Raw genomic sequence first — 27,086 nt, 5'->3', positions numbered from 1 at the left:
AGTACCACAGCAACTCCGATGTGCATAAATTCGGAGAACGTACCTTATCCACATCAGCCTGTGCTATCCTGTCGTCAACACCGGTATTTCTCTGACACAAAAAGGACAGATATGCCAGCTCTTAATGACCAGAAAGCAGAAAAAGGCAAGGTATAGCTCTCATTCTGAGACACTTTTCACTACACAGTATCTCTAGCAAAGGGAGGCAATCTTCGGCTGCAGAAGGAAAAGCAAGGGAAAAAGCAAGATAGCAGCAGGGGTCAGCAGAGCCCTTGTCTAAGACTGGCAGACCCCTGAATTAAAGTGCGCCATTACCACAATCGCAGCCCTTTGTGAATGGCAGAGGCTAAAATCCTGCCCGGGAAAACTGTTTTAAGTCACATTAAGAAATGCAAATCTGAAGCGTGCTACGGTTTAAACACTGAATCGACCCTGGGCACTGTCTGAGGAAGCTGGTTTTGAGGCACTAAAATGCCTCTTTGTGGAAGTCTGGCAAAGGCTTGGTTTCAGCTCTGCAGTGACCCCACAGCAGGTTTTGCCTTCTACCAGCAAAGACACCCCGCACGAAGTTTGCTTGTGGCTAGACCTTTTCACTCCGATGAGTGAGATTAATCGGCAGTAGGAGCTTTACCCACTATCCATCCAAGCCTGGAGTCCAGTGGAAGATTTTCTTTATTCCCTCACATTATGGAACAGACCAAACTTGTTTTCACTTGAAAAACGGGATTTCACACGGTATGACAATGTTTCTTCTGCAGACCCGGCAAGCAGGAACAAGACAGAGGGCTTGAGAGATGTGTCTTCGTCACAGGAGAACTCATTTTGTTTTCTTTCAAAAAAGTCTCACTCTCATTTATATATAGGGTTTTTCAAAATGTGATCTTTGTTGGACATGTGAATATGTAGAAAAGAATGAACATCTCCATTCTCCCACTCCTTCGTTGGGAAGGATTAAGGAAAAAAAAAATAAAGTTGCAGGAGAAGGAATGGATACACTGCTTCCTTCAGCTGTCCCTTGATCACTCTGTGGGACAGGAGGCACCTCACTTACATTTTGAAGACCCTTCGTTTAAGCGCAGCTGTCTTGCAGAGATGATGGACGCAACAGGTTAAGAGTATTACCATGTGAGAAAAGTTCATCGTAACAAAAACCCAAGCATGAACTCTTCGCTGGTGTCGTGATGGACATGGTAATTGAAGGTACATGTGTTGGATGCGCTATAGATAGGACAGGATACGTGCAACAGAAAAAACACTCACTGCTGAGGAGGATTTATTTCTCTTTTAATCCTTTTACTTTTCTGCAGCAATGTTTTAAAAGGGAAGGGTATTTCAAAAAATTACAGTTCCCTAAGTTCACCTATTACATCTAACATACTTTTATTTTTATGCCTATGTATTATAATGAGGTTTGCTTGTTTGTGCACAGCTAAAAAGCAAAATGATACTGATTAAATATGTTTAGCAAAGATCACATAAAGCTACAATTATACCTAAATTGTAGATGAAAATAGAATTTAAAGGCCATTTTGGTGCAGGATTGATGTAACCTCCTTTATGTTGATGAAAAATGAACTGAATATACCAACTGTGGGATTATATTTTTTGATGTGGATGTTTGCATGGTCTGCAAAGTCTGCAGTTTTAAACATCTTCAGTATTTCCTCTTTTTAATGATCACAACTATGCTCTCAGTATCAGAATGCAGATCAGAAGTTCCCATTTAAAAATTCAAGGTATTTTAGCCTTTATTAGGAGGGAAACAGTGTTATCTTTCTGAAGTTAACATTAATTTGGCAGTCAACAGTAAATGCTTGAATTTCACATCTAAGTAAATGATTCCGTAGATTCAGAGTTAATAGGCTCTATTTTCTTTAAATACAAAACGTAAATTTCCTACAAGCCCCACTAACTGTGAATTACTCAAAAAATAAGGTGTACAGACTGGAATGGGCCTGACATTTTATTAATACAGGATTTCTCAAGATTTAAAATTGTATTTTTCAAAATTACTCTCTGCCATACTACCCAAATATCTCTTTAAATACAGAGGCAAAAAATATCATCTAATTGCACTGTACTGGAATCACAAAGATAGTTATGGTGTCTAAACTTTAAAATAATACGGAACTTTTCCTAAACAAAAAGTTTAGGGCTAGAAAAAATTATTCCTACTAAAAAAGCCTATTTTTAATTCAGAAGACAAAGGCCCCAGCATGCCAAAGCGTATCTTAGCAGCTTATTGTTCTACTATAAAATTACACACACAATATGCCTTTGCCTTTGAAATGTATTTTAAGTATGTATTTATGAGTACTTTTAAATGTCTGTAATTATTTTAAGGTAATGAAACAGAAATCCAAACACTATGTGGTATTTATGTAGCCCTTAGTGCCTGTCCGAACAAAAACCTACGGTCCACCTACCTGCAGTTGCAGAGCAGGGCTTTGAAGTCGACACTGGAGGCAGAGTGTCCTCATAAAGGCACAGGCGGTTTGAATATAACTCACACAATCCACCTGCAATCCACTTACAATGAAAGTGGACTTAAGACTAGGTCTTAAGTAAATTTTATCATGTTCATTTTCAAGTCTCTGCTGTGCCTATAAAGAGCAGTACTAGTTAGCCTTATCAACTTCAAAGTCTCGTGACAGTTTTGGGCTACAGCCACACAAACACACTTTACGAGCAAGCAACTAGCGCAATTTCCTCAGGCTGCTTTGCATCTTCTGCTTCCCTGTTCATTTAATTACTTTTTAAATGAAGAGGAAGCAGAGGAGATTTGTCCCTGCTAAAGGACAGCAGAGCACCAAGGAGTTTGACTATTTTAAGATCTAACTGCCTGAAACGTGGGTCCTCTGCCACTCACTCACACTACTCCCTCACCAAATATTCTAAAAGTAAGCTTATTTCTATACTCAACTTCAGCATGGTAGACTCTCTCAACGTTGACTGTATGCAAACGCTGGGGTTAATTATCAGAGAAGTGTGAAAGGGGAGAGGGATTTTCTATGGGTCTAGTCCCTTTCTTCAAAGCTTTAATTTTAACTGTGCCAGTCTGAAGTTTACATGGAATTTAAATACATCTGAAAGACTTTCTTCTGGAATAATTGGGATGTAATTTCAATCAGGGACTAAAAATTTAATAACTACTTTACAAAGGTAAAAGCAAAGCAATGAAGTCATTAGTGTTCTAGTCAGGCTTCCTAGGAAAGCATTAAGTTAAAAATCTTTTGAGAACTGCAGAAAAGAAAGGAAAGGGAGGGAGAAAAGATTAAGTAGCAGCTTGTTCTGAGAAAGGGGAGCTGATGCATCAGTAGACGCTGGCAAAGTTTGTGTGTTAGCATCTCAAATTCTCTGGAAGGGGAGCAGGGCCTATGATTACATGGCTTTGTGTTAAACTGGAAATCTCATCTTATTTTTCAATCTTCAGATTTCACAGTATTGATCTCATTAAGCTAGTGTTTTCACGTTGTAACTGCAGTAAATGTAGTTGCTGTGCAAACGCTGTGGAGTGATGTTGCAAATGAATGATGAGTACTTAATAATTGCCGTGAAACTACATTTAACTGCAGGTCTAAACTGAATTGAGTGGTCAAACGCAGTGGTAAAAATACTGCTGGCTGAAGTGGTAAAAACATGTTGTTAGTCCTTAAAAGTAAACACTGTAAGATTTTAAGTAGTAATATAGAAACTATTGCTGGTTATTTCTAAAGGCATGGAAGAAAAGTTTTCCCTGTGATCAAATGTTCTAACAGATTGTTTTTTTCTAATCGGTTGGAAAAAAAAAAAAAAAAGAAAAAAAAGAAAGAAAACCAATGAATCTGATAGTCCTTCAGGTGAGATTTTTCTATGCAATTGCTGCCATCAAAATACAGCTGATGTGATACTTTTAGATATCAGATCAAGGACATGTTCTGAGTACCAAACAACAGTTTGCCTTAGACAACAAAAAATTATGATCACCAATGCAGTTATAAATAATGAGATACAAGAACTTCTAATATTTCAGAAGAAATTTGCAACATTCTTGTATGCTTGTAATACAGCACAAATTGAGCAATTCTGAGAAAAGATTAAACAAGGCAAGAGACAGCTTTTCTACTTAATGACAGGATCTGAGAAAGAAAGCTACGAAAGCAAACTTCCAAATTATTATAAATGCCAGACAAAAATAGAAAGCTTTAAAGTGTCAAATGATCTTTGCCATTTGTCCAGAAAAAAAAAAAAAAAGAACAAAACTGAAAACCTCCCTCTGAGCACAGATGTTCTAAACCAATGTCATACATGTGATTACAACTTCATTTTAATCTGTTGAAAAAAGGGTAAGAGTAGAAGATTGGGGAAGTTCAAAAATACTCTCTGCTATCATAAACTTACAGTTGATTAATTTAAGGGGGGGGGGAGAATTGAAATTTCAGCTTTCCAGTAACAGTTTGATGTCACTTTAAGCAAGATTGTGCCTCTATATTTGTCTCTGACTACCTTAATCTCTTATATTTGCAGAGAACATAAGGAGGACTTTGATCAAAACACAACATGCATTTTACACAACACGGAAGTCTACAGAGAGGCACTACATTTACAAAAGCAATTGAAGGTGGTTTCAAAGGGAGTTGACAGATTAGAGGATGATGACACTGCTGCTACAGTCTCAATGGAAATCTGGCTTGATCTAATTAACAACAACGAACTAGAACCACAAAAAGATAATTCAAACATGATTTAAAGAAGTTCTATTACTTTTTTTACTAGTGTAGCAATGGAGCCATTCCCTTACTGATCACAGAACAAGTCACAGGTTGAACATGGAACAAGAATAAAAGGCCTGATAGCCTTAATTTACCTCCAGCATTTGAAATTGAAGCCTGATATGTAGCCCAAATATTTGACTACAGAAGTAGAGAACATCCATGTATTCACATGAAAATGATAAAAAATTCTAAGAGTCACACTCATAACAACTTGAGTGAATTGGGAAATGAAAATGGAAGATTATTTTTAAGATGTGGCCATATGTTACTGAGTGCTACCATGTTCAAACAGAACACAGTAAATGGAGCGCAGCATGCGGGACAACTCGCATGTTTCATTTGACACATCTGTGTACATGCACCACAAAGCTCCCAGTTGACTCCCATCCCCTTTTTGCCCAGACTCCTCACCCTAGGAAAAATACACTGGGAGGAAAACTTCCCACCAATCCTGAACTTACTCAGTAGGTTTCTGTAGTTTAAGCCAGTAACATCTCCAGTGACTGATTTGTGCTGACATTTCCACAACTGTCCGTACTAGGTGACTGCTGCCTGTATGCGGCCGGTAGCACAGGTAATTCTGTGAATCTTAGTTCTGATGCGCCTTTTGTACTAAAAACACTTTCACTGGCTCTTCTGACCGATTGTCTTCTCTGATTGACAATCACTGTCACTAAGACATAATGTAACTTGTGCTTATATGCATATATGCTTCTGTACACACATGTATAATGACATATAATCATCCTGGCATTTAATCATTCCGGCATTTTCCATAGATGCATTTTACAGGTGGGAACAGCAGCAGTAAAAATGTGAAACTTTGCCAGGGAATGTAGAAGTTACTGAAAAATGCACCTGCCATTTGGACACTTTTTAAGCGCCGTTTGACAAGGAGACAGGGAATCTCCAAATAAGTGAATTGTTCCATTCTCCTTGCAGTTTTCTTCCTGCTTTTTAACTTTTGCTCATGGGATTCTAAAAAAAAAAAAGGCCTCTCTAATTGCAACTGGTAGTTTTTATTTCCTTCTGATGTTACTAGATAGTAGTAATAGTACCTCAACAGCAAATTGGCAACTACAACTCAGCATCTCCTACAGTATATAGCTCTCACTGTATTAATTCAGGCATTTTTCCTCTTTAGTCCTCAAAATGATACATATATTTTTACCTTTGTGTCATAATTTTGTAGGCGTCTGGAAGGAAGCATTCTGTGTTCTCCATCTGGAAAGGGTCAGCATCACAAATCTTGTCATCTGTCCGTCCATAGTTAGCACTTTCTATCATAATAACATCGCTTCCTGGACACCGGAGGTCAATGGAGTACCCTTCGCAGGAGAGCTCCCTCCTAACCAAACCAAACGGTAGCGCTGCTCGGCTGAAACCTAAAAAAAAAGGAGAGAAAAAAAACAAAGGGAGGGATTGATCCTAAAGGATATATTGCATTGGACTATTCTTTTTCTGTCACACAAGCACTAGCTCTCATCAGCGTGCTAAAGGAAGTACACCTTTAAACAGTGTGACCTGGTACACACTTTCACAAAACTGTCACATCCCTACACCACTGCTGCTGTGTCCTTAATCTGGAAAAGGAGGAAATTCCTCTTCACTTTTTCTAACCCTTGCCAGGGCAGACAGTGGTGCCTGTCTGCATGGCTACATTGCACGTTCCCGTTCCCACCTCTTTTTCCTCTGTTTCTCCCCTCTTTGGAACAGTCAGACAGGCTGTGTCTGAAAGTGGGAAGGAGCAGAGCAGGCAGGATTTGCAAATGCAGAAGTGAATGTAAAGAAAATAAATTAATGAACCAACAAAAAAACCAAAGCCGTAGTTCCAACTTCATTAGTCTTTCCTAATTTTTATCTTCCTTTCTGCAGGAAGAGTTGGTTTCTTTTGCTTAGCTATTTTATGTCCCCAGCACAGGCATGTTTGTGCCTCTAGATCTAATACGCATGCCTGATACTCTACCTAGTTGGACTTCAGTGCTCCTTACTGTGCCTTTTACATAAATTAAACCACAGATATGTTAAGATTTTGAACAAATATATAAATGATCAGTACCGCAATCTGTAGGTGTGTACTGTATAAAATCTCCCTGTCCCTCCCCAAAATTATATATGTTTCACAGAATTCTCATTTTTAACATGTTTTTCTGCATGAGAATTCCTAAAAATGGGTAACTTCTCTAATGAAGCAGTATGAAACACTTTAGAAACAAAACAATGGTTCAGATATTCATCCAGATGTTGTCTTTTACAGACACTTCTTTACGCAAAAAATACATTGCATCAGAAAAACATATGTGTATACTACAGTTTCTTGCACACAGCTACTAGTAGATTATTATTACACAGTATTTCTGTTTCTTACAAAATGTGTGCATTACTGCCTTCTGGAAGACAAGTTGGGTAACATGGTAGTGTTAAATACCTTTTTCTTTAAAATATTAAATACTTTCTGAATTTTCAGCAGAATTACAGATATTTCCTATTTTTTAAAAAAAGTCATCCTAATACAGTAGCACAAGGCCATTAATATTTCAGTGCAGGCTGCTGGAGACAAGTTGTGACAGCAAAGAAAAATAGCTAGTAAGTATGGAAAGTTGGAGCTCTATGCTGTTTGGAAGGCAAAGAAAACAAACTTTTCTTAAAAAGTATGATGCATTAGAAGAGGCAAGGAAGTAAGGGTCTAAAAAGATCAAGAACAACTTGAGATAACCCCTTGATAGTAAATTTTCACATGAACCAGAGGCTGTCACTTTTTCTACTGAATTAATGATCTGTGGATTAAACCTCCTACCGTATGAAGATGATTACCTGTTAGGACTGCAAAAAAGAGCTGTTGATAATGACCATGCCGGTGTCGGAGGTGGCTCCCTGGCAGCCAGAGCCCACCTTCTGTCCCTCCTCTACCTGCACGCCCCTGCCTTCCCCTGTGCCCCAGCACCAGCTTGTGTCCAACCTGTGTGGTAAACGGATGCAAGGAGCTGGTCGGACTCTAACCTCCCTCTGCTGCAGAAGAAGCGATGAGGTCTCAGAGGACCAGGCCTTCGGCTGGGCAGGAATTGACGCCGGCACAAGGGGAAGGGGAAAGCCAGAAGGCAGCAACTGGGTCTGCCTTTACTTTACATTTTGCGGAACCATATCCTACACGAAACCAGTACCATCACTCTGCCAATATGTTTCAGTAATTTTTAACAAGGGAAGAAGCCATATTGCTGGGGAAAGCACCACAGTTCCATCTCATATTCACTCCTGGCCGTCGGTTTGGCTGCACGTACCATGCGCAATAGCGAACGCTATTATTAGAGGCTTGCTGAAGTATCATGAGCTGAAAGCTGGAAAGAGCTAAAACACGAATCCATCACATTAACACCCTACGTGTTCCTCCCATGCAGCAAATTAATACAACGAAGACAGAAGCTGTTCACGGCTCAGTGAGGGCGTGAAATGGGCACAGAGAGGGGTACGTGCAAAGCCCCCACCACACACACATACAGCAGCCCCTTTGATTAATTACCGTCACGACAGCCACGGTGGGACCAAATATAATGTTGCTAGTGACTGCCGTTCCTACATCCTACCACTCCTGTCAAATTTAATGCTGTCCACATAAAGCTTATCCCTCCAGCTGGTGGAAATGGAGCCCGTACCTCCTGCACTCCGACGGGCTTCCTCCGGCACGCAGCACCGCCATGGCCTGGCCAGGGGACTCCGGCCTCCCCCCCACCCCAAACTTTGAGTTTTCGATCAGCAGGGAGGGAAGAGCACCTTCGGCTGTCTGCAGGGGGTTTTGGGAGAAGGGCAGGCAGGCAGAGGCGGTACCGCCGGTACGTGTACGTACAGCCGGGTACGGTACAGCCGGCGAGGTGTCGGTGGCTGCGCACGCAGCGTGTGTGCAGCAGCAGGTCAGATGTATGGATCGTTATGGGGCCAGGGCTGACAAACCCACACCCAGCTACCCGTGACAAGCGCTGAACCCTTACGGCGGATCCTGCAGCACAGCCTCCACTTCTGCTAGGAAATACCTTGAATTCAAATACAAGACCTCCGCAGTTAAGTTACAGAGATCAGCCGCCTGCAAATCTTACTTCATCATCTATGGCAACTGCTATAAGTACTACGAATGTTTTTTAACCTGCAATTTTTCCCCCTGCAGGCATCCATGAGAAGTTCTGTATTAGGACAAACATTAAAAATACTAGAGCAAGGTTAGATCACTTCACAGGCAACAGAAGACACACCTGAGATCGTAACGTAGGTGTTACATTGCAAAAGCAGCAGGCAATAGAGCAAAACAATGCAGCATGCATTCGGTGGGGAGACTGCTCTAAGGAATCTCTATGGTGCAGAAAGAATTTTAACTAACTAAAATAAATAAATTTAGAGTCCACCAACAAAGCTGCTGTGATCTTTATGCTGAAGCTTTATTTGTAATCTTTTCCTATCAACAAAGAAAAAAATAAGCGTATCAACAAGCAAAGTGTAATTCAATCCATCTTGCAACCCTGACATTCGAAGAAAGAACTAGTGGGAGGCCCTGTGAGCAAAAAATCAATATTGCAGCTTTGTGCCGTGCAAATGTGAATACTGCCAAATAGCAGTGCTTAGGGTAAAATGAACTGTTTTGCTCCATTTTCTCCTCTCTGAACAAATGATTTTAAAACGACAGCTTTTTTTGGAGCTATAAAACGTCAAGCAGTAACTCCCTGCGCTTTAGGCAAGTGATTGGAATAAATACCTCTTGGCAACAGGTGCAATGACTTAGGACTGAAATTCATTTACATTCAGGAGATAATTCCTGATAAACAGATGCACTGCCACAGGATAGAAGTTTGAACGACCGGCATCTGAATGCTACTGCCTCCTTCCGCATCATTCCAGGGCTTTTTAGACCTAAGTATGTGGCTCTGTCAATACTGCCGTCACCAGTAACTTTGTATCTCCAATGCAATGCCTCATGAATATTTTCAATACTGTATTTTCTAACCAACCTGTGTTCAACCTGCTGCTTGCCTTACTGTACCTTGCATAAACCTGTTTTGTTTGGCTGTCCTCCTGCAGCTGAAATCAACATTCCCTGTCTTCCTGCTAATTGCTTCAAGGCAAACTGTGCCATGGATGACACCGCTCCTGCTGTCTGCCACCCAAGAATGCAAAGTGCTTCCCGATTGCAAAAACCTTTCTGGTGCCCGGGCTGGGACTTCCAGCACAACCTAAACATTAACTCAAGTAAGCGTCTATTACCAAATGCAACATATGCTGTCTCTGAATCATTCGCGTTTGTATATATTAATCAGTGTCGTGTGGGGGGTGGGGTTTTTTTTCAGAAATGGAGGATTAATACCTAATGAGAGAAAGAGAGTGGTTTCTGTCCTGCTGACCATTTTGATTATAGAAAAGCTTCCTGGCAAACATATGTTTCCTGCATGTTTTATCTGCTCACGAATTAGTTGAGTACAGGCTCTTTATTGAAAGAAGAAAACAAACTGCTTTTGCGAAATCACATTTCTGAGAAAAAAAGGTAGAGTGGATTTTTAGTGGTAATATACATTCTTTAATGCTTTCTTGATCAACCCATGTAGAAAAACACACAGGGAAAAAAAAAATCTAAATGCAGCATCACAAAGAAAGATCTTTCCTCTTATACTTTAGTCTATGAAACGAAAAAAAACAAGACCTATGAAAGAAACGTAACTCAGAACCGTGTTTCAGAAATATATTCAATTCACATTTGGCTTGAAATTGTTTTATGTAAGTTTTCAATGCCTTATTTACCATTCTACTGTCTTGGTTCCTTCATAGGAATGATTTGTCTTTAGAAAGATAACCTAAATTTGTCAAAGTGCAAAGAAAAGTTAATAATTCACAGCATCCTGCCCACTAGCGTACCATCTTTTTGAGCTGTCAATAATAAGTGAGTGTGCTAAATTTGGTAGATAAAAGCAAAAAGGCACCACCACATTTGAATGTTCACCCCATACAGAGGAAAAATAGTGGAATGTAAACAGGCTAACATCAGTAATCCTCAACATCAGAGGCAAGGAACCTTTGATTAAAACTTAAAGCACAGAGAAAGTCAACATGGAAACATAAAATTATTTCAAAGAATGAAGATACTGGAAGAACTGAGAATCCAAAACAAATCTTCACAGAAATAAATATATATGTCTCTGCAAGCAAGGAAATATTGCTTCTTGTGTTATTTGGCTCTAACAGAAAGGTCTTTTGAAAAGAGCGCATCTTTTCAAACAGAATGTTTACAGTTGTCTCTTTCACAATCTCTTTTATTTTACCAAATCATGCAACATGATGATTCAAGTTCTACACAAGACGAAGTGATGCATCTTGGGCAGCATTTCAGTAATATATGTTCAACAAATGCAAAGCCTGATGAAAACTGTGCTGAGAATCCTCTCCCTCTCCCAGAGAAGTGCGTACATGTGTGCACGGAGGGTGCACAGAGACAGCTGAACGTACTTTGCCATCTGAAAATCATGCAAATGCTCAACAGGGGCTCCACAAAGCTTTTGTAACTCCGCAGAAAAGCCTCAGCATCCTGCAGTTTCTAAAGAATCCCACAAACTCTGTCAAGGGAGACTTTTCTCCCTGTTTCTCAGCACCGTCTATATTTCACACAGACAAGCATGTTATTTTGTTAAACAGCTGTTAAATTATCCAATCCTGGTCAACAGATCACTACCAACTACTACAAAGATAGAGGCAATTTAAATGACAACTGCGTTTTCTAATTCTATCTTTGAAGGAAAAAAGTCATTCTGGCAAGCATGTCTATTAAAAGATTACGTTGACACAGTAAGAGCTTCTGATACTGCACTGAGGTCTGGAGTTCACAGCACTCAGCTCTTCTTCCAGGGAAACCCAGCAGCCAGCACACAGCCAGCCCGCACTGCAGCCCGGCAGACAAAACCCCACTGTTCGCCTGGCGTAAAATTAGGCAGGAAGCGATCATTTAAAAAAATGTTCTCCTACAGCTGTATTTTTTGCCATTTTAAGTGTATGCTCATTATTTTCATTTAAGATGCTGGAAGTAGGGGACATCTAGAGAAAAGGGATTATTCAGTGAAGGAAATCTATTTTCTAGTAAGGGACATCCTCCTCATTTTTCGTAACTCATTCATAAAAATGGAATTAATTCAAAATAAGCTACATGAAAGCATGCTCATTAGTCGAACTTTAACGAAGAGTCCCTAAGTCCTAAGGAACAGACTTGACCATTTAAATTACACTCAAGGAAGGCAACTATTTCGTTGAATAAATTAACTGCAAGGGGTGATTTTTTAACACTGTTTTTTAGAATTCTGTTTCTCAGATATACCATTTCATATTTTAATTGCTTGGCTGAAATCTGGAAGCCTGTCTCTTACAAAATAGAAATAGCAATTGATATCACTATAAGTTTTTAGAAATATTAAGTAACTAATGATGGCTTTTTATAAATTTTTTTACATGTTATTAGATTGTGATTTAGTCTTTAAAAATTTAAAACTTTAAAAATCTTCGTCAAATTTTAATGTTTTTCAAGATTCAGTTTGAGCAGCAGAATTACAACTCTACGTAATTTTCTGTAATTATATATTCAATATTCAGTGTACATAAATATAAAGCACGGTATGTCTGATTAATGAAATTCAGGACAGAAGCCTGAGTTACACCCTCTGACTCACACCAGGACGGGTCCTGCCTTCCAGGTTTACTGAAACTTATTACAATTTTCCTTTTACGTTTTCCAGTCTCCATGCAATTTGCAAAAATATCCCTGTGAGGCTCTCTTCAGCAAAAAAAAAGTCAGGGCTTACCTGCTTTTTGCACCTTGTTGAATGATTCAGCAAAACCTAAAGTGAGCAGCAGCATCTCCGCCTCTTAATGTAACAGCGTCGATCCTTCCTGTGTACGGCTGGCAAGGATCTCATTTAAATTCTCCTAAACAGCTCTCACCCCTCATTCAGAAGGGTGAGAATATGTCACTCCAAGGTAGCAGAATTAAAGAGTTTTTTGGATTGTGTTTTTGTTGGCGTTTGCTTTTTTTTTTTTCCTTCCCTCCCCTAAATTGCAGGAGAGAAGAGTGCTACATTGACAGACCTGTAGACCGAAGTCCTTCAATCAGCCAAACCAAGAACAGCCCAGACAGCAGCCATGCATGCGTCCCCACATTTGTCCATCATGTCTCAACCTTGTTTTGAAGGAATCGCCACTATGGGAAAAGAGATAGTTTGGTCTTCATGCCCATTTAATCCTTCACCTCCCTGCTGAGGCTGCCGCAAGAGTGCTAATTAATGCTAAACTGTGAAAACGGGCTTCTGCACTTTGAATCCAGCCACACTGAAACTGGATAGAAACCACTAATTCCTTTAATGAAAGTCGCCAACCCAGAGCATGGTTCCTGGCAGCATTTTAGCAATGCCTACATATGGCAGATGGAAACCATGTGATCTAAACATGAAAGTCTAAATATCTAGTGTAAAAATATGCATGTTGTTCAGTTCTCACTTAGAACCAAATTTTCTTCTCATATGCATGCACCTTTCCCATTCCTTTCAGTGGGAGCTGTATGCATGAGAGCAAAACTTTGCCCTCTTGATCTAAAATTATCCCAGTTTGAAACAGTATTCATGTGTCAATGATATTTCTTTTCTTTTGCCAGCCAGATGTCTGTTCTCAGGCTGCAAGAATCTCCTTCCTTTTTTCCTTCACATCATACACTCTTGATCCTCTGCCAGCTCGCAAAAAGCACTCTACCCTTTTCTTTCTTGCCGTTCAAATACACTGCATCTTCAAAATTTCTCAAGGCAAATAAGTCCCATGGTCTCTGTAAATCCCCCTCCTGGAGATTATCTCCAGTTTACCAACTGCGAACATTCTGAGCACACCACCGGTCAGGAAGGAGAAGCTTCTGAATCAGAAGCAACCTCCAAAACACGGAGGTAAGACACACAAAGGCTGATCTGTCAGAAATGTTGTGTCAACAGGATTTCCCGTTGAATTATTTCCTCTGCACAGGATACTGGTAGCAGGATAAAAATAAATATTCTTTTATTTTCTATAAAAATGTATTTTGACAACAATTTATATTTCCAGTTATCTCTATCATTTTTGATTGGAAACCATGTGTTGAGAAGGGGCAGAGGAAGAGGAAGAAAGGGGAATTTCCATCAGCAGTATTCAGAGTGAACAGCTGTCAAAAGAAATATGCTTTTATTCCCATCTCTAAGAAACCCAAAGCCTTGTCACCTCAGAGGTTGATAGAAACCATGCAGAGATGTACCATTTCCTTGGGAACATGTGAATTGGTGAAAGTTGAATCATTCCAGCGGGTGACATGTTGGGTGCCAATAATAACCCTTGCTGTGTACATCGCCTTCTTAAACTGGTTATACCCTAAGCTGTGTAAGAAAGCAAAACATTTAATCTCACTAAAATGTAGAAACTGGACCCTGATAATTCTGGCTCATTTCAAAGAAAATGTTATTCTACAAGTGCTAGAGTTTAAAATGCCAAATACAGGCCTAGTGCTAAAAAAGTATCACAAATTTAATCAAAAATATTGTATGATTGCTATCACATGGTAATATTTGAGATCACAGTTGTAAAATTACAAAGGGGGCATCTTCTTGTTTACAAATAGCATTATATATACATTAGAAATGGCATCAAAAACCAATGTAAGAGTTCACATACTCTCTTTTGTTTCAATAAAATGATGGAATGGAGTCAATTGTCACAGTATAATTTACAGTGGAAAAATTATGTGGTTAATTTTAATGACAGCAAGCCACTTAAAGAGTGCTTATGAGTATGCAAATAGGACAGCAATCCCTCTTCTCATTCAGTATAGCTTCCAAAACATTTCTGAGGACTCGGGAGTAGGAAGAAGAACCCTTGGAAACATAGAGGCTCAAGATCCCGCAGATGAAACTGCTAGACCAAAATACACAGTCATATCTTTAGAAAACAAGGAGAAGAGCAATGTGATGAATGTACTTCAAGGTAAATGTGCCGTCACTTCAAATATTCCCACAAATAGATACAAGACGAGAGTAGCTAGCAATCTTGGAAAATGCCTGTCAGAGTGAAAGGCTTTCTTCCTGACCCTACCTTCTATGAAATATTTGTGGATTTCTAAAAGACTATTATAGAGAGGAGAGGGATATACGATACATAGTTTTTACAACATACTTAAGGTTCTGGCACGTTCCAGGAATCATGGAATAATCCTACACAGATACTTGAGAGCATCCTCTGAACGGTAAGTTGCTTGAAGAAAGGAAAACTATTTAATTATTTATCAATAAATAGGTAATTTAAAAAGTCCTAAGGAATATATGCGGTTCTAACACGCTCCCTGGGCAGCAGGGAGTAAGAGTGGCAACAGAGGTACCATTCCCAGAATAAATAAAGGAAATACGCACCTCTGCTACCCTGTCAAACGGCTGTTAATCACCTATAAAGGAATTGCATATCCATATGCCTCACTGCAAACACGAAAGACAAGGGAGATAAGGTGACAGGACGGCTAAATTCCACCTGGACTCAAATTCAGGGCTTCTGAATTTGGATTCTCATTTCTAGTCCTGCAATTTGTGTCCCCCTCCCAAGTGTCACAATGTGAATGCAAGAATGCTCTCAGCTTTTAGAGAACCAGCTAATGAGTTCTCAAATGAAATAAATGAAAAATCAGGATCCCTGTAATCTCTCTCTGAGTACTAAGACAGAAAGTAAACAATTTTCCATAATTATGTGATAAGAGTTCCATAATTAATGCTATTTACATCAGAAAGTAAAAAAAGGTATGAGTACACACTGTAACACAACACAGAAAGGAAAACTTTGCACTTCCTAATTGCTTCTATTTAGAAGCAAGCATCTAATAGCTGAAAGACTGCGCTTCCAAAGTTGTTCATTGATCTTAATACAACCAATAATAAATGAAAGGACTCGGAAAGCTCCACACCAGACCAGAGGAAAAAAATCATCGCTAGGTGCTCAAGTAAAAGCTCAACAGCCAGCAAGACACAGGTACCGCACCATTGCTACAGATGTGGAAAGTAATTTCCTCAGTAATTAATGTTTTTTGCATACTGTGCACAGGTCGCAGTTTCCTTTTCAAAAAATCCTTCCCTACGTGTCTGAAGCAAGTCAGACTTCAGGAGGAGGCAGCTGTGAAGTATAAAAGATCTGATCGCTCCACTTTTTTCCACCCCACCTAAACCGACACTTTCCTAGCGAAAGCGCCGTGTTCTCCCGATACATTATTTAGGTGTACAAACAGGCGGACGGCCTCTGCGAGTCAGAGGGGACGGCTCCTGTTCTAACAGCCGGGTCGGGAGGGAGCACGGGGCTGCCCAGGAGCTGCGGGTCCCGCGAGGCTGCCGCCTCCTCGCCGGCCCTGAGCAGCAAAGCCAGCCTTGCCCGGCAGACTGCCAGCTCTGCTCGCGCCCACGGGGTCCCTCCGCTCGTCCATCCATTTAGAGTGTTGTTTCTTCTACAGCGGTGAGTCTTATTAATCAAGATAATTTCCAGAGCGGGCTCAGAGCGTGATCAAAGCAGCCGTTACGGCAACGTAATTGAGGAGGGAGTTGTTAATCTGCCGGGGATGCCAAGGAGGGAAGGAGAAGGTTAGGGGTGTCCAAAGGAGGCAGGAATGAGCAGGTGTTAGGGTAACTATTTAAATTAGGCATCCTGACATAATCATTTATAACAGAGGCTTTAGACTCCCTGGAAGGCACTGAAGCTGGATATCCTATCTATTCTACTCAGTAGGCAAGCTGCATTTCTTTTGGTACAAACAGCTATTTCAGTAAGTCTGCACTGCCGCAAAGCAAGCTGCATTTAAAGAAACTATTCTCTGCAATTTACACAACCCCACAGTACGGCTGCAGTGCCTTTTCCGTCTCTGCCACTGCTGAATTTCAAGTCCAGATCCTTACCGGGTTTCGGCAATGTATGGGCCACGTTATCTTTAAATCTGCAATAAAGACAATGTTTGAACTCCAAAACCAAAAAGAACCCCATTTTTCATGACGGTTTTCACATAGACAAGCCTCTAGAAGATTACAAGGGTACTTTATGAATCAAATGCAAAATACAGAAATAGCATTATCTCCCACTGAAATGCTGTCATCTCTGAAGGATGTGTTGAGATCCAACATTATACAACTCTTCATAGTAGTAATTTTGTAGTATTTTATCTACTTGAAAATAATAGGGAATTTTAGGTAAGCAGAATCTTAATTACCCCAATTAAGTTCTCATCCTGCATCACTAATATCATTGGGAGCTTTGTCATTAACCTCAATGAGTGCAGGACAGATTCCTCAGAATTTAACCTGGACACTCAATATTCTTGTTCTAATGAAAAATGCATTAATGAGCTTCATTAGACTCCTCCATTTAAAGAAGCATCTTCAGCAGTCAGTTTCCCTCAACAGCCTAATGGGGCACTGGCGCATTAGTGAGCTAGGACTTGACACAAGAGTGTTTAGGTCACTTAAGTCTTTTTATTGACTCAATGAGCTTCACGTTCAGCCCACTAAGGGAAGAGCAACACCTATTGACTCACTTCAGGAACTCCCTGCGGTAAAGATGACAAAATGTGTGTAAACTTCTGAAATTAAAACTGGGGTGGTACAGCTGAAAGACTATACGTAGTGAAATAAACAGAATTAAAACTAAAATTCCTTCCTATAATTAAAAAATAACACAAATTTTCTACATCGTCTGCATGGAGGATCCTCAACCCATTTGAATCACTACCTTTTTTCCAGTCATCTACTGGGACACATTATAGGAAAACTAGTGATCTTCTGTGACCTTCATTTTATTTTATTAAATGCAGCAGACACCTCACGCTGAATACAAAATAAAAAAATATGCAACCCGGGAAAGTACTTTAAGAAAAAAACGCCCTTTGGAGGACCCAATTTCAGTCTTGATATATAATGTCACAGATTTGCCGATGACATTTGAATAAAAATCGCTATTATATGTATTATTGTGTTCAAAATTCTATTCTGAATTACTAAATTTAGCACAGGCCCTGTAGATCATGATTCAGTGAATGCTTTATAAATGTGGGAAATACGTATTTGAAATACATGTGAAGTTAGAGCAGACCAACTACACTTCCCATCTTTAGCCACATTTCAGGAGAGGGTTTCTGTTTCAAATAGCTATCCAACTGGTGGTAGTAAAAAACCTCCCAAATATCAAAATACAGTCTTTGTTTACACAACAGTGGCTGATGTATGGCTAATAAAGCCTTCAAGGAGAAAATAACGTGACTTGCCCAAGCAAGGGAAACTGGCACTTGTATATACTATTTTATCTTTCCCATAGCTCTAAGGACAATGGAGAAGTATCACTTGTTGCAGTCCCTCGCCTTTGAAAAACTGGGGGGGGAGGGTGGACGGGGAGGTGGTGAGTGCAGATGTCTAATATCCCTGCTAGTACGCGCAGATTAACAAGTCTTCGCCCAACATAATATCCATTGAATTTCAGTTAACTGCTGTCTGAGCAACCTGCCTAAAATTCCAAAGGCTAAACGCCGAGCCTAATTTGTAGCTGGTTTAGAGCCACATCGGTTCGGGATAGGTGTAGCTGCTCGCAACAATAGCGTAGGGGTAGTCAAATTTGGAAGGGAGGGGACTTATGGAAATCCCTCTCCCTAATTAAATCGGAGAATGAGAGTTTGAAGTGGTAAATAATAAATCACAAAGAATCCTCAATCTGGTTGTCAAGGAAACCAGTATGCCTCTGCCATAATTGCTGTGAGCCCAATCTTGCCCTTTTTGACATCAAGCCTTATCATGCATTCTGGTCAGAGACTGAGAAAGTAGCTTTCCTATTCCTCTCAGGCAGCCCTGTAAGTCGCAGGGAGCCTGCCGGAGCGGGGCCGCACCGCCGCGGCGCTCAGCGCCGGCCGCCTCCTGTCTGCGGACGGTCATTAACTAAGGGAGCTCCGGCATACTGCCGTCAACTCTCGGGATTAGAAATGGCACCGACCGGCTGGACCGTGCCACTGGAAGAAGGTCTCAGCAGCTGTGTTCATTAGAAAGGCATTCCTAATTTACTGCTGCCCACATCCCGAGCCTGGTTATCTCGGCCTGTCCAAAGTCCCAGGAGCTTGTCGTTCCCCCGTGCTCCCACTCCCCTGAGCACGTCCTCCTGGAAGCAGGAACCGGCCATTTGTTTTACTCGTGGACGTGTAAGATGCTTAGGAAAGAGATGAAGAGGGAAAGGGAAGTACAAGACAAAATAAATGCTTTCAAAAGCACAACAAAACAGATTAAAAATTGACTGCACGCCAAGTCATTCAGATTGCTGACTGCATCATTGTCTTTTTCCTCTGCGATGATAATTACCTTTTATAAACATATCCAAACTTGTTTTTTCCTTCTGTTTTTGGTGTAATCACACATCACCACTGGACACACACCAAACTTTGAGCATAAGCAGTTCCCAGTACTTCAACACCAGGAAAGCCAAAAAGGGGAAAAAGCTGTATTAGTGTCTCTATCTCATCCTTCAAGAGATCTTGAAGCAGGTTTTAGAGGAAGTATCTTCAAAGTAAGGAAACAGGAGGAACAACAGGCAAGTACGTTATGTTCCCAGCTGATTTTAAGCAAAAGAAAAACCAGAGAGACAGGGAAGGATTGTAGGAAGGAAAAAAATTTAAAAATCTCCCTTTAGGAGCTAGAGACAAAAAGTCTACCAGAAAGGTTTCTAAAGGAAAAATTGCAACTGACTCTTGTTTGAAACGCTGCAACTAGTTGTCTCCTTGCTATTCTACCAATGGATAAATCTTCTTTTAATTCCCAACCTCATTCCAAGCAACCACCACCAAAACCCGTTTCTTTAACATGTTTTTATAAATCTAATGTTAGCAAAATGTGTTAAAAGTAACAAGACTGATAAACCATGGTGATTTTAATCCTTTGCTGTGTGCCATTCCAATGATCTTTGCTTCTTTCAGTACTTAAAGAATGCAAAAGATTCAGCTCAGGATCCAAGTTCCAATGGAACACTCTGGATACCCACCATATCATTCCCAAACGTTATCAGGACATCACATTTGGGTAAATGTCACTTACAAATTTATTTTTATCCATTACTCAAAGGGGTATAACATGTTAAAAGCACTTTCTTCTGTCTGTTCAGCTACTACTTAAAAGAAAGCTATTTATTTAGCTTTATTGACTCTAGCAACTGTTGTATCTTTTTTTTATTATTATTGGTAGATAAACCAAGCATCTCAAGAAAACATATGGTGCAACACAGTTTTTCTGCTGTAATATTCAACTATTCCAACATAAACTAAGGATGTTGGTAAAAACCTTTGTTCAACAGATCTGTAGACACACAATGCATAAAAAGGAGTAAATGCTTGTTCCAGAGCAGGCTCAGTCAAAACAAAACAAACCCTCCTCCAAACCCAACCCAAATCCCATCCATATTCCTCTTCCCAGGAAGCACAATGTAGGTGATTGGTAGCTGAGAGAGCTCAGGCAAATTCATCTTTGACCTTTGTTCCAAAACAGTTCACAGGATCAGAGCATCATGAGATCATTCGGGCTGAAATGGACTCCTGCCTCTCCCTATTCGCTCAAAATGTTCTTTAATCCAAATACCTTTTCCAGCTATAAAACCTAAATCACATATAGGAAGAATTATTCCTACATAATTTAAAAACTGAAGCCCCTGTAGTTGTCATCCCAGTTAAAAAGGTACAATTAAAGATTAATTACAGCCAATTACAATAACGCATATTAATATCTGTATCACTGTATATGCCTCTAAAACTCAATCACCCTAATAAAAAAAAAAATGAAAAAGACAAATAAAGGTTTCCATTAGAAAAGATAACACAAAAGCAAATGAATGTGCCATTTGGGTATAAACATGTTCATTTGCAAAACACGCATGTAGCATCCATCAGAAGAAAAAAGGCCTTTAGCTGATTTACAGATAATTTACTATGGCACACTCTTACCACTATTTTATTCTTATTTGAAAAATTAGTCTGGATTCCCAAGCACAATGACAGCAACCAGTTTATTTTTATGTCTTTTGCTAAATTTCAGTGATGTTGAACCCTTAGGGCTAAACATCTCCGTGACAATCTATTTCTGTCATCCAAGAGTTTCACAGTCTTTGAGATTCAAAAAACGGAGTCACTGGCTTTCCCAGTGACACAACATGCTGGAGAAGAAGTTCAATATTACCCAGACCCCGCTCCGTCATAATCCACTGTGAAAAAAATACCTCAGCCTCTTCTGTTGGTAGGAAGCCATAACAACCTGATATTTCTCCTCTGAACAATTTTCCAGGTGGTCAATTTGATTTGTCAATTCTTTAGAATTTTTATGTCCTCTGTTTGAGCAGTCTCTATCCATCATCTTTCGTCTTCACCTTTTTGCTTAGACTCCTGCAATTTTGAACAAAAGCCTTCAAACTTCTTATCCTCTACAACATTAATCCCTGGACTTCAATAAACTTTGCTATTAGGCGGGGAGTTTTTGCAAGGCGTTACTGGTTCCTTATCTGAAACCAAGTTGTTACTCATACAGTATGAACCGAAACGGAGGCAGTTTGTCCTACAGCGGTGGAAGGCAAGGGTGTCCCATCTCTTTATGTCTGTGCTAACCCGCATGGCGCAGCAGCGGGCACGCTGCCTCCCTCGCTGCTGCAAACTTCAGCTTGCTCTCTGTACTTCAAACTGGCCAAAAGCTGTGCTGCAGGGCAGTGCCGAACTGCCCACCGACTGTTGCCCGATGTTGGTTTATTAGGTTGGGCACGGTACCCCTACACTGTAGGTAAGCAGTTTCTGCACAGTTCTGAGCTCAAATGCAATTTTAATAGGTCCCTGTACGGTATCATGCAGAAATATCCACAAGTCTCTCCTGCAGTAGTTATGAGAAATGGTTATTAATTTTAATTGGCCTAAGCTAGCTTTTAGGGAAATTACATCTTCAGGCTTCATCACCTATCTGAATAGCCTCTTTTTGCAGTTACCATTGCCATTCATCTACTAAGAAATACAGGCAATGCGTTCTGTATTTCCTCACAGATTACCAGCTATATTAAGCAAAGATGACTGGAAGCAAAACAGAAACGAAAAATTAAAGGCACTTTGAAACAAACTGGCTGTGATGCTCATTTATAGGCAACTTATCCATAGGCCTCTTTCTGGGACAGTAGGATGAGACTGAAAATAAACTCCAAAACAGCAAACCACAGCATTCCCCTTTGTGGAAATTACACAAACGTTATGTTGAGGAACAAGCTCTGGGTGCAGGACAATGCTCCAGTAGCTCTTTTCTTTCCCAACTCTCCTTCCAGACCCCCGATGGAATTAGATGTAGTTCACAATCCCTCATTCAAAACAAAAATGAAAGTTGTCTTGGTATCGGATTGAACGTGAAAACATCTTAGCTGCATGGGACTGATAATTTTAAAGGTTACCAATGCTAATGATTTTGAAAGACAAAACATTTTGTATTGTCATGACAATTTTACAGACTTAGAAATCAGAAACGCTTCAATTTTTACAGTTGAATTTTAAGCATCTCCTCTTAGTCTTTGGACACTAACCTTGTAACAGCCATAGGTGACAGCATATCACAAGACGAAATGAGGGTTATCTCACACAGGTAGCTAGTGAGAAGCTTTACAAGGGCTTTCCCATCACCCTTCTTCACCTGCATAGCAATAAACCAGCCAGTGGGACAGATAGAGGAGCTAAATTTGTTCAAGTCTTGCTCAGTAGGGTTGCTGGAAGTAGGACATTGTAGAACATCATAGTGGAGGCAGTTTTACCACAAAAAATAAATTTGGCACTAATATGAAATACCTGGCAGTTTGGAATCTAAAACTTAATCAGTTCTGAAGATCTGTGCCTTATGAAAAGCAACCACTAAGACACCAGCAGAATATTCAATGAACTGGAATCTGGGGCTTCAATTTTTTTCTGAAAATACCACATTTTCTCTTAGGCTTGCAAATGGTTTGAACAAGTGCCCCTTGCAAGGAGTAATTTAGTAAACAAAAAAATATTACCTTGTAAATTAAAACTACTTTAAATAGAATCTATTGTGACCACTATTCATATTAACACGGCAAGCTCTTACAGAACGCCTTTTCAAGGAAAGAAATATATTCCTTGTGTGTTCAAGTATAGAGCCATAAACCATATGAGACCCTATTTATTTCAAATTTCCCATGATGCCATTTACTCCAGCTTTTAACCTTTTATGTGACATTGAGCTATTTTACAATCATAAAATAGTAGAAAAAACGACCTGTTAATTTGAAAGGGACACATTACAACATCTCTCCCCGGCACTATAATATTTTAATTTCTTTTTTCAAGGCAAACCAGTTGGAAAGTGACCATCTGCTAGTCTGTTAGCACTATTCAAGCAAAGTAATGCACAAAATGTCCTCCTTTCCCAGCAAGAGTAGGATCATTAACTGAAAGGAATTTAGGGTATTGTCAAGTGAGTTTAACAGATTGATTCACAATAGAATAAAATCTCCTTTTCTTTAATTACTGTTAAATATACTGACTATAAGGTGATGATACAAAACTGCTGCACACTGTGTGACACCTAAAGCAGTGCCAGAAGTCTGAACCTTCCAAAGAAATAAATTAGTGTTATCAAATTTCCTATGCAAATAGTGTTCTTCTATTTTGAGTGTTAAGCTAAATGCAAGCATGCTTTTACAAGTACAGTTCTATTTCTCACTTCAATATACACAATGTGCTTTGGACACTGGGTAAGTTTTCAATATCACTTAAGGTTTTGAATATTTCAAAACAGTTGATAACGGCAGTGAAAGAGGAAACTCGACGAGCTCTCCAAGCTGATAAATATAGAACTTTTTGGATGAGTAGAGCTCAATGGAGCCGCAATCTTGGCTGGCACCTGTACATGATACTATAACACATACAGCTCGAACTGCAAGTTTGTGAGAATAAATTAAATTAAATTCACATTCATGTTAGCACTTTAAAAGATGTTGTCAGTACAACTTTGTATGCATGCAAGCCACTGCACTTTTGAAAGTTTTACCCTAAATGTTTAGAATTCAAGCACGCTGTCTCTAAAGGTTAGGAGATACACTGGCCATATCTTAATCGGCCTTTAACCACATTATTCATATCTGTACCTTCTCAACATGCCTAACTAAACTGCAAATTAGGCTGAAAATGAAGTAACTGCACTTCAAATTGTTAAATTCTAAGCGAGTTTATCGTATCCTGAATTGTGAAATATAGCAGATGTCAAATGCCATTACCAAAATGGATTCCGCAGTTGCCTTAAATCTGCAGTGTATTTTACTGCATTTTTCTCTTCTTCCTCTTCCTAGTCTCCCTCTCCCTATCAAAAAATAATCAAGCAATACAAGAATTTACACTGGTAGTAAAATAGTTGCTAGATATAAAAGACTTTCTCAGCTGTTTTTTGGAACAAATAGATCTTTTTGACCGGTTATTAATGATGCAGTAGTCATATTCATTTGCCCAATAAATCCGTAAATCTTACCGCTTTCCTTATTTTTATTTATAAATTTCATAATGGCAGTAAGGCACTTTAAACTGTGGATTTCTCAGGGAATACTGCACTTCAGGGACTGTTAAAGTCACTCTGCCTTCAGCCTTTATCACCCTACGTGAGGTACAATAAACACTGAGAAATGTGCTGCCTATTGTGTGCCTTGTTACAAAGTTCATGTCCAGCAATTCTCTTGTCCTTTCTGTTTGAATTTCCTTTCTTTCCAAGCCTTTCTCGGGAGTGTTCTCAGCAAGTCTAACTGATTCGTAATGATTTTGGATTACAAACTGATGTTGAGTGGTACAGGTTCAAGTTATGCAACAGCCTCATTCATATGGGTAAAAACTCACCTACTGCGTACTCCATTAAGTCACGATTAGGGAGTACTGCTCACACATATGCTGGATTCTGGCCCTTTTTGCCTAAAAACTTCCACTATTCCATAAGAAATTTCCTGTGCTCTTTACTGGTGATGAGTTTTCCCAATAACTACACATTACCAGGCTTCAACTAAGTGGAGCAGACTTTGCTCATGATGTTTCTCGGGATTCAGGGTACACTTTTAATAGAAATTCAAGGAAAGTTGTATGTCATTTATATAACTTCTTTACCAAAGGGTCAGATAATTTGGTGCTATTTCGCAAGGTGCAGAGAAAAGTTCTAGACAAGCAGTAAACTACAAAAGCTATGCAGAAGATGGAGTGATCTTGAAATGTGCTTGGATGCCATGTAGGAATTCAAAAGCGACATTACCGACAATTGCCTTAGTTCTTGGACTGGCTAAGTCAGACAAGAGGGGAAGGCCAGATGACATTACAAACTTATCTTGCTGTGAAGACGTCATTGTTAATTCTCTGCGTAACTCTAATTCTCATACAAAAAGCCAGGCACACACATAAACATGTATCTATTTGCTGTTAAGCTAATTTTGTTAAAAAAACATCAATAGTTGATCAGCTGAAAAATGTGTGCAATGTTGAAAGGCTTTTGAAAACATACATGTCTAACTTGACCTTATGACCATTTTCTCCTTCAGGCAAACCAATATTATAACCAGAACAACACGAGAGGATGAACATTGTTGGGGAGTTGCTCACTGTGCCTGTCATACCCCGTTAATGCAACTTTGATTTGCCTTTGTTCTGACAGTAGCAAACAGCTGCTTGTAAATGAGCCACAGTCCCTGGGCTGCCTCCCATTATTCCACACTTTTGTTTGACAAGGTCACTTGCTGTGGGGATTTTGGGGAGAAAGAGTGTGCAGCCTATAGAATTAGAGTTAAACCACAGGCAACCCAGCTTGAATGCTCTTATTATATTTTTTTTCCATAGCACCAGCACAGCAAGAATAACAAAGAGAAAATCTTTTGCTCTGTGAGCAAGTCAAACTTTTCTTTTTCCCAGTGTTGATTTCATAATCCCAAAACTATCTTATAAAAAGCAAGTCATGTTTCCATAAATCCCTTTTCATTTAAATCTTAACAGAATTTATATGAAAGACGTATTTAATTACAGAACAGGATTAACAAAAACAGATTAATATTGTTTTGTTCAGCCGCTGCTACAATTCATCAGAAGACAATACCCAGCTATAGCTAACAGCAACTCCAACAAACGCTGCAAAAGCACGAAGAAACAATCTGAAAGATTTATGCCAGTTTCCACAGGAAATTGATTTATTTTTGATAGGAACCAAGACAGACAAGTGTTCCAGAAAGAAAAGCATCTCATAAGCAAATGACTGCTATGATAGGTGCCCATTTAAGGACAAGCAGACATTTCTTTGACTTGGAAGTTTTACAGTGTTTAATTAAACTGTAAAATCAGTTTACAAAGATGTTAGGATAGCATCTGGTGCTATCAAAGCATCCCCAAACCTTCACCTTCCATTTTGACCTATGATCTTAAAGACAGCGAAAGCTGTCATTTAGGATAGCCTGTTTCTTTGTGACAACTGTTGCTTTTGAAGCCACGCATAAACAAGGAATAGGTGGCAAATATTCAAAGGGATGGCTGATACTATGGGAGGAGACAGCCAGTGGCAGTCTGCAACCACAGACGAATCACAGCAGAGTGCTTTCAAAAATTACAAGCGAAGAAAGAAGAGGTGCTAACTTTAAAAGTGTCTTTCAGGCTCTTCAAGGAGGGTCATTGAAAACAATGAATGAAAATCAGTCCAAAAACCTCCCCTAGCAGCCAACTGAGCTATTCCAAAGGGACAGTCAAGATTGTGCAGATTTTTATCTCATCGGCCCAAAAAAGTGACTGAGCTCTTCCTGCTTTTAATCGGTTGCTTCCTATTTTTTTGTTGGGCCACTGGAAGAAATAATCTCTTCATCAAAAGGCCTCTGCATCCACATTAGAAGAAAAACTTACGGACATTTCTGTAATCTTTGATTTAATTTCTGAGTCTCCTGGTGTTCTCAACAGAAAAGAACAGACGACCATTAGACAAGTTTACACATCTTCCCTGGACAGACTGAAAACTCTGACTGAGCTTGGAAGATTATATTCATGACCACAGGATAGGGGCAGGCAGCCTTCTACTCTCATCCCTCTTTCAGCTAATTCAGCTTAAATCTTGCTCTCCACCACAGAGTCTTCAACAGTCACCCACCTACGTGCAGGTAGGAGAAGTCTTCCCAAGTTTCAGCTGCAAGTAGTTTTCCTTGTCAAGTGCCGGTCACAAAATACATGGTTAGTGACATACCTGAAATATTCTAACTGAATTACACTTGAATTATCCACTGTTAACAGTAGTC

General features: G+C 39.7%; 1 protein-coding gene across 21 annotated transcripts in view; it reads right to left on the bottom strand.

The window, feature by feature from the left end:
* ADGRL2 (adhesion G protein-coupled receptor L2) overlaps positions 1 to 27,086 on the bottom strand; it is a 393,922-nt gene that overhangs the window by 65,951 nt on the left and 300,885 nt on the right. For all 21 annotated transcript variants that reach the window (XM_049808145.1, XM_049808146.1, XM_049808162.1 and 18 more), the window contains one exon: positions 5,926 to 6,139. In XM_049808145.1, the coding sequence (XP_049664102.1) occupies positions 5,926 to 6,139 (214 nt within the window). The remainder of the gene's footprint in view (positions 1 to 5,925; positions 6,140 to 27,086) is intronic.

Source organism: Accipiter gentilis, chromosome 8 (assembly GCF_929443795.1).
Source record: "Accipiter gentilis chromosome 8, bAccGen1.1, whole genome shotgun sequence".
NCBI classification, from domain to species: domain Eukaryota; kingdom Metazoa; phylum Chordata; class Aves; order Accipitriformes; family Accipitridae; genus Astur; species Astur gentilis.
This window is presented reverse-complemented; position numbering and strand designations above follow the sequence as displayed.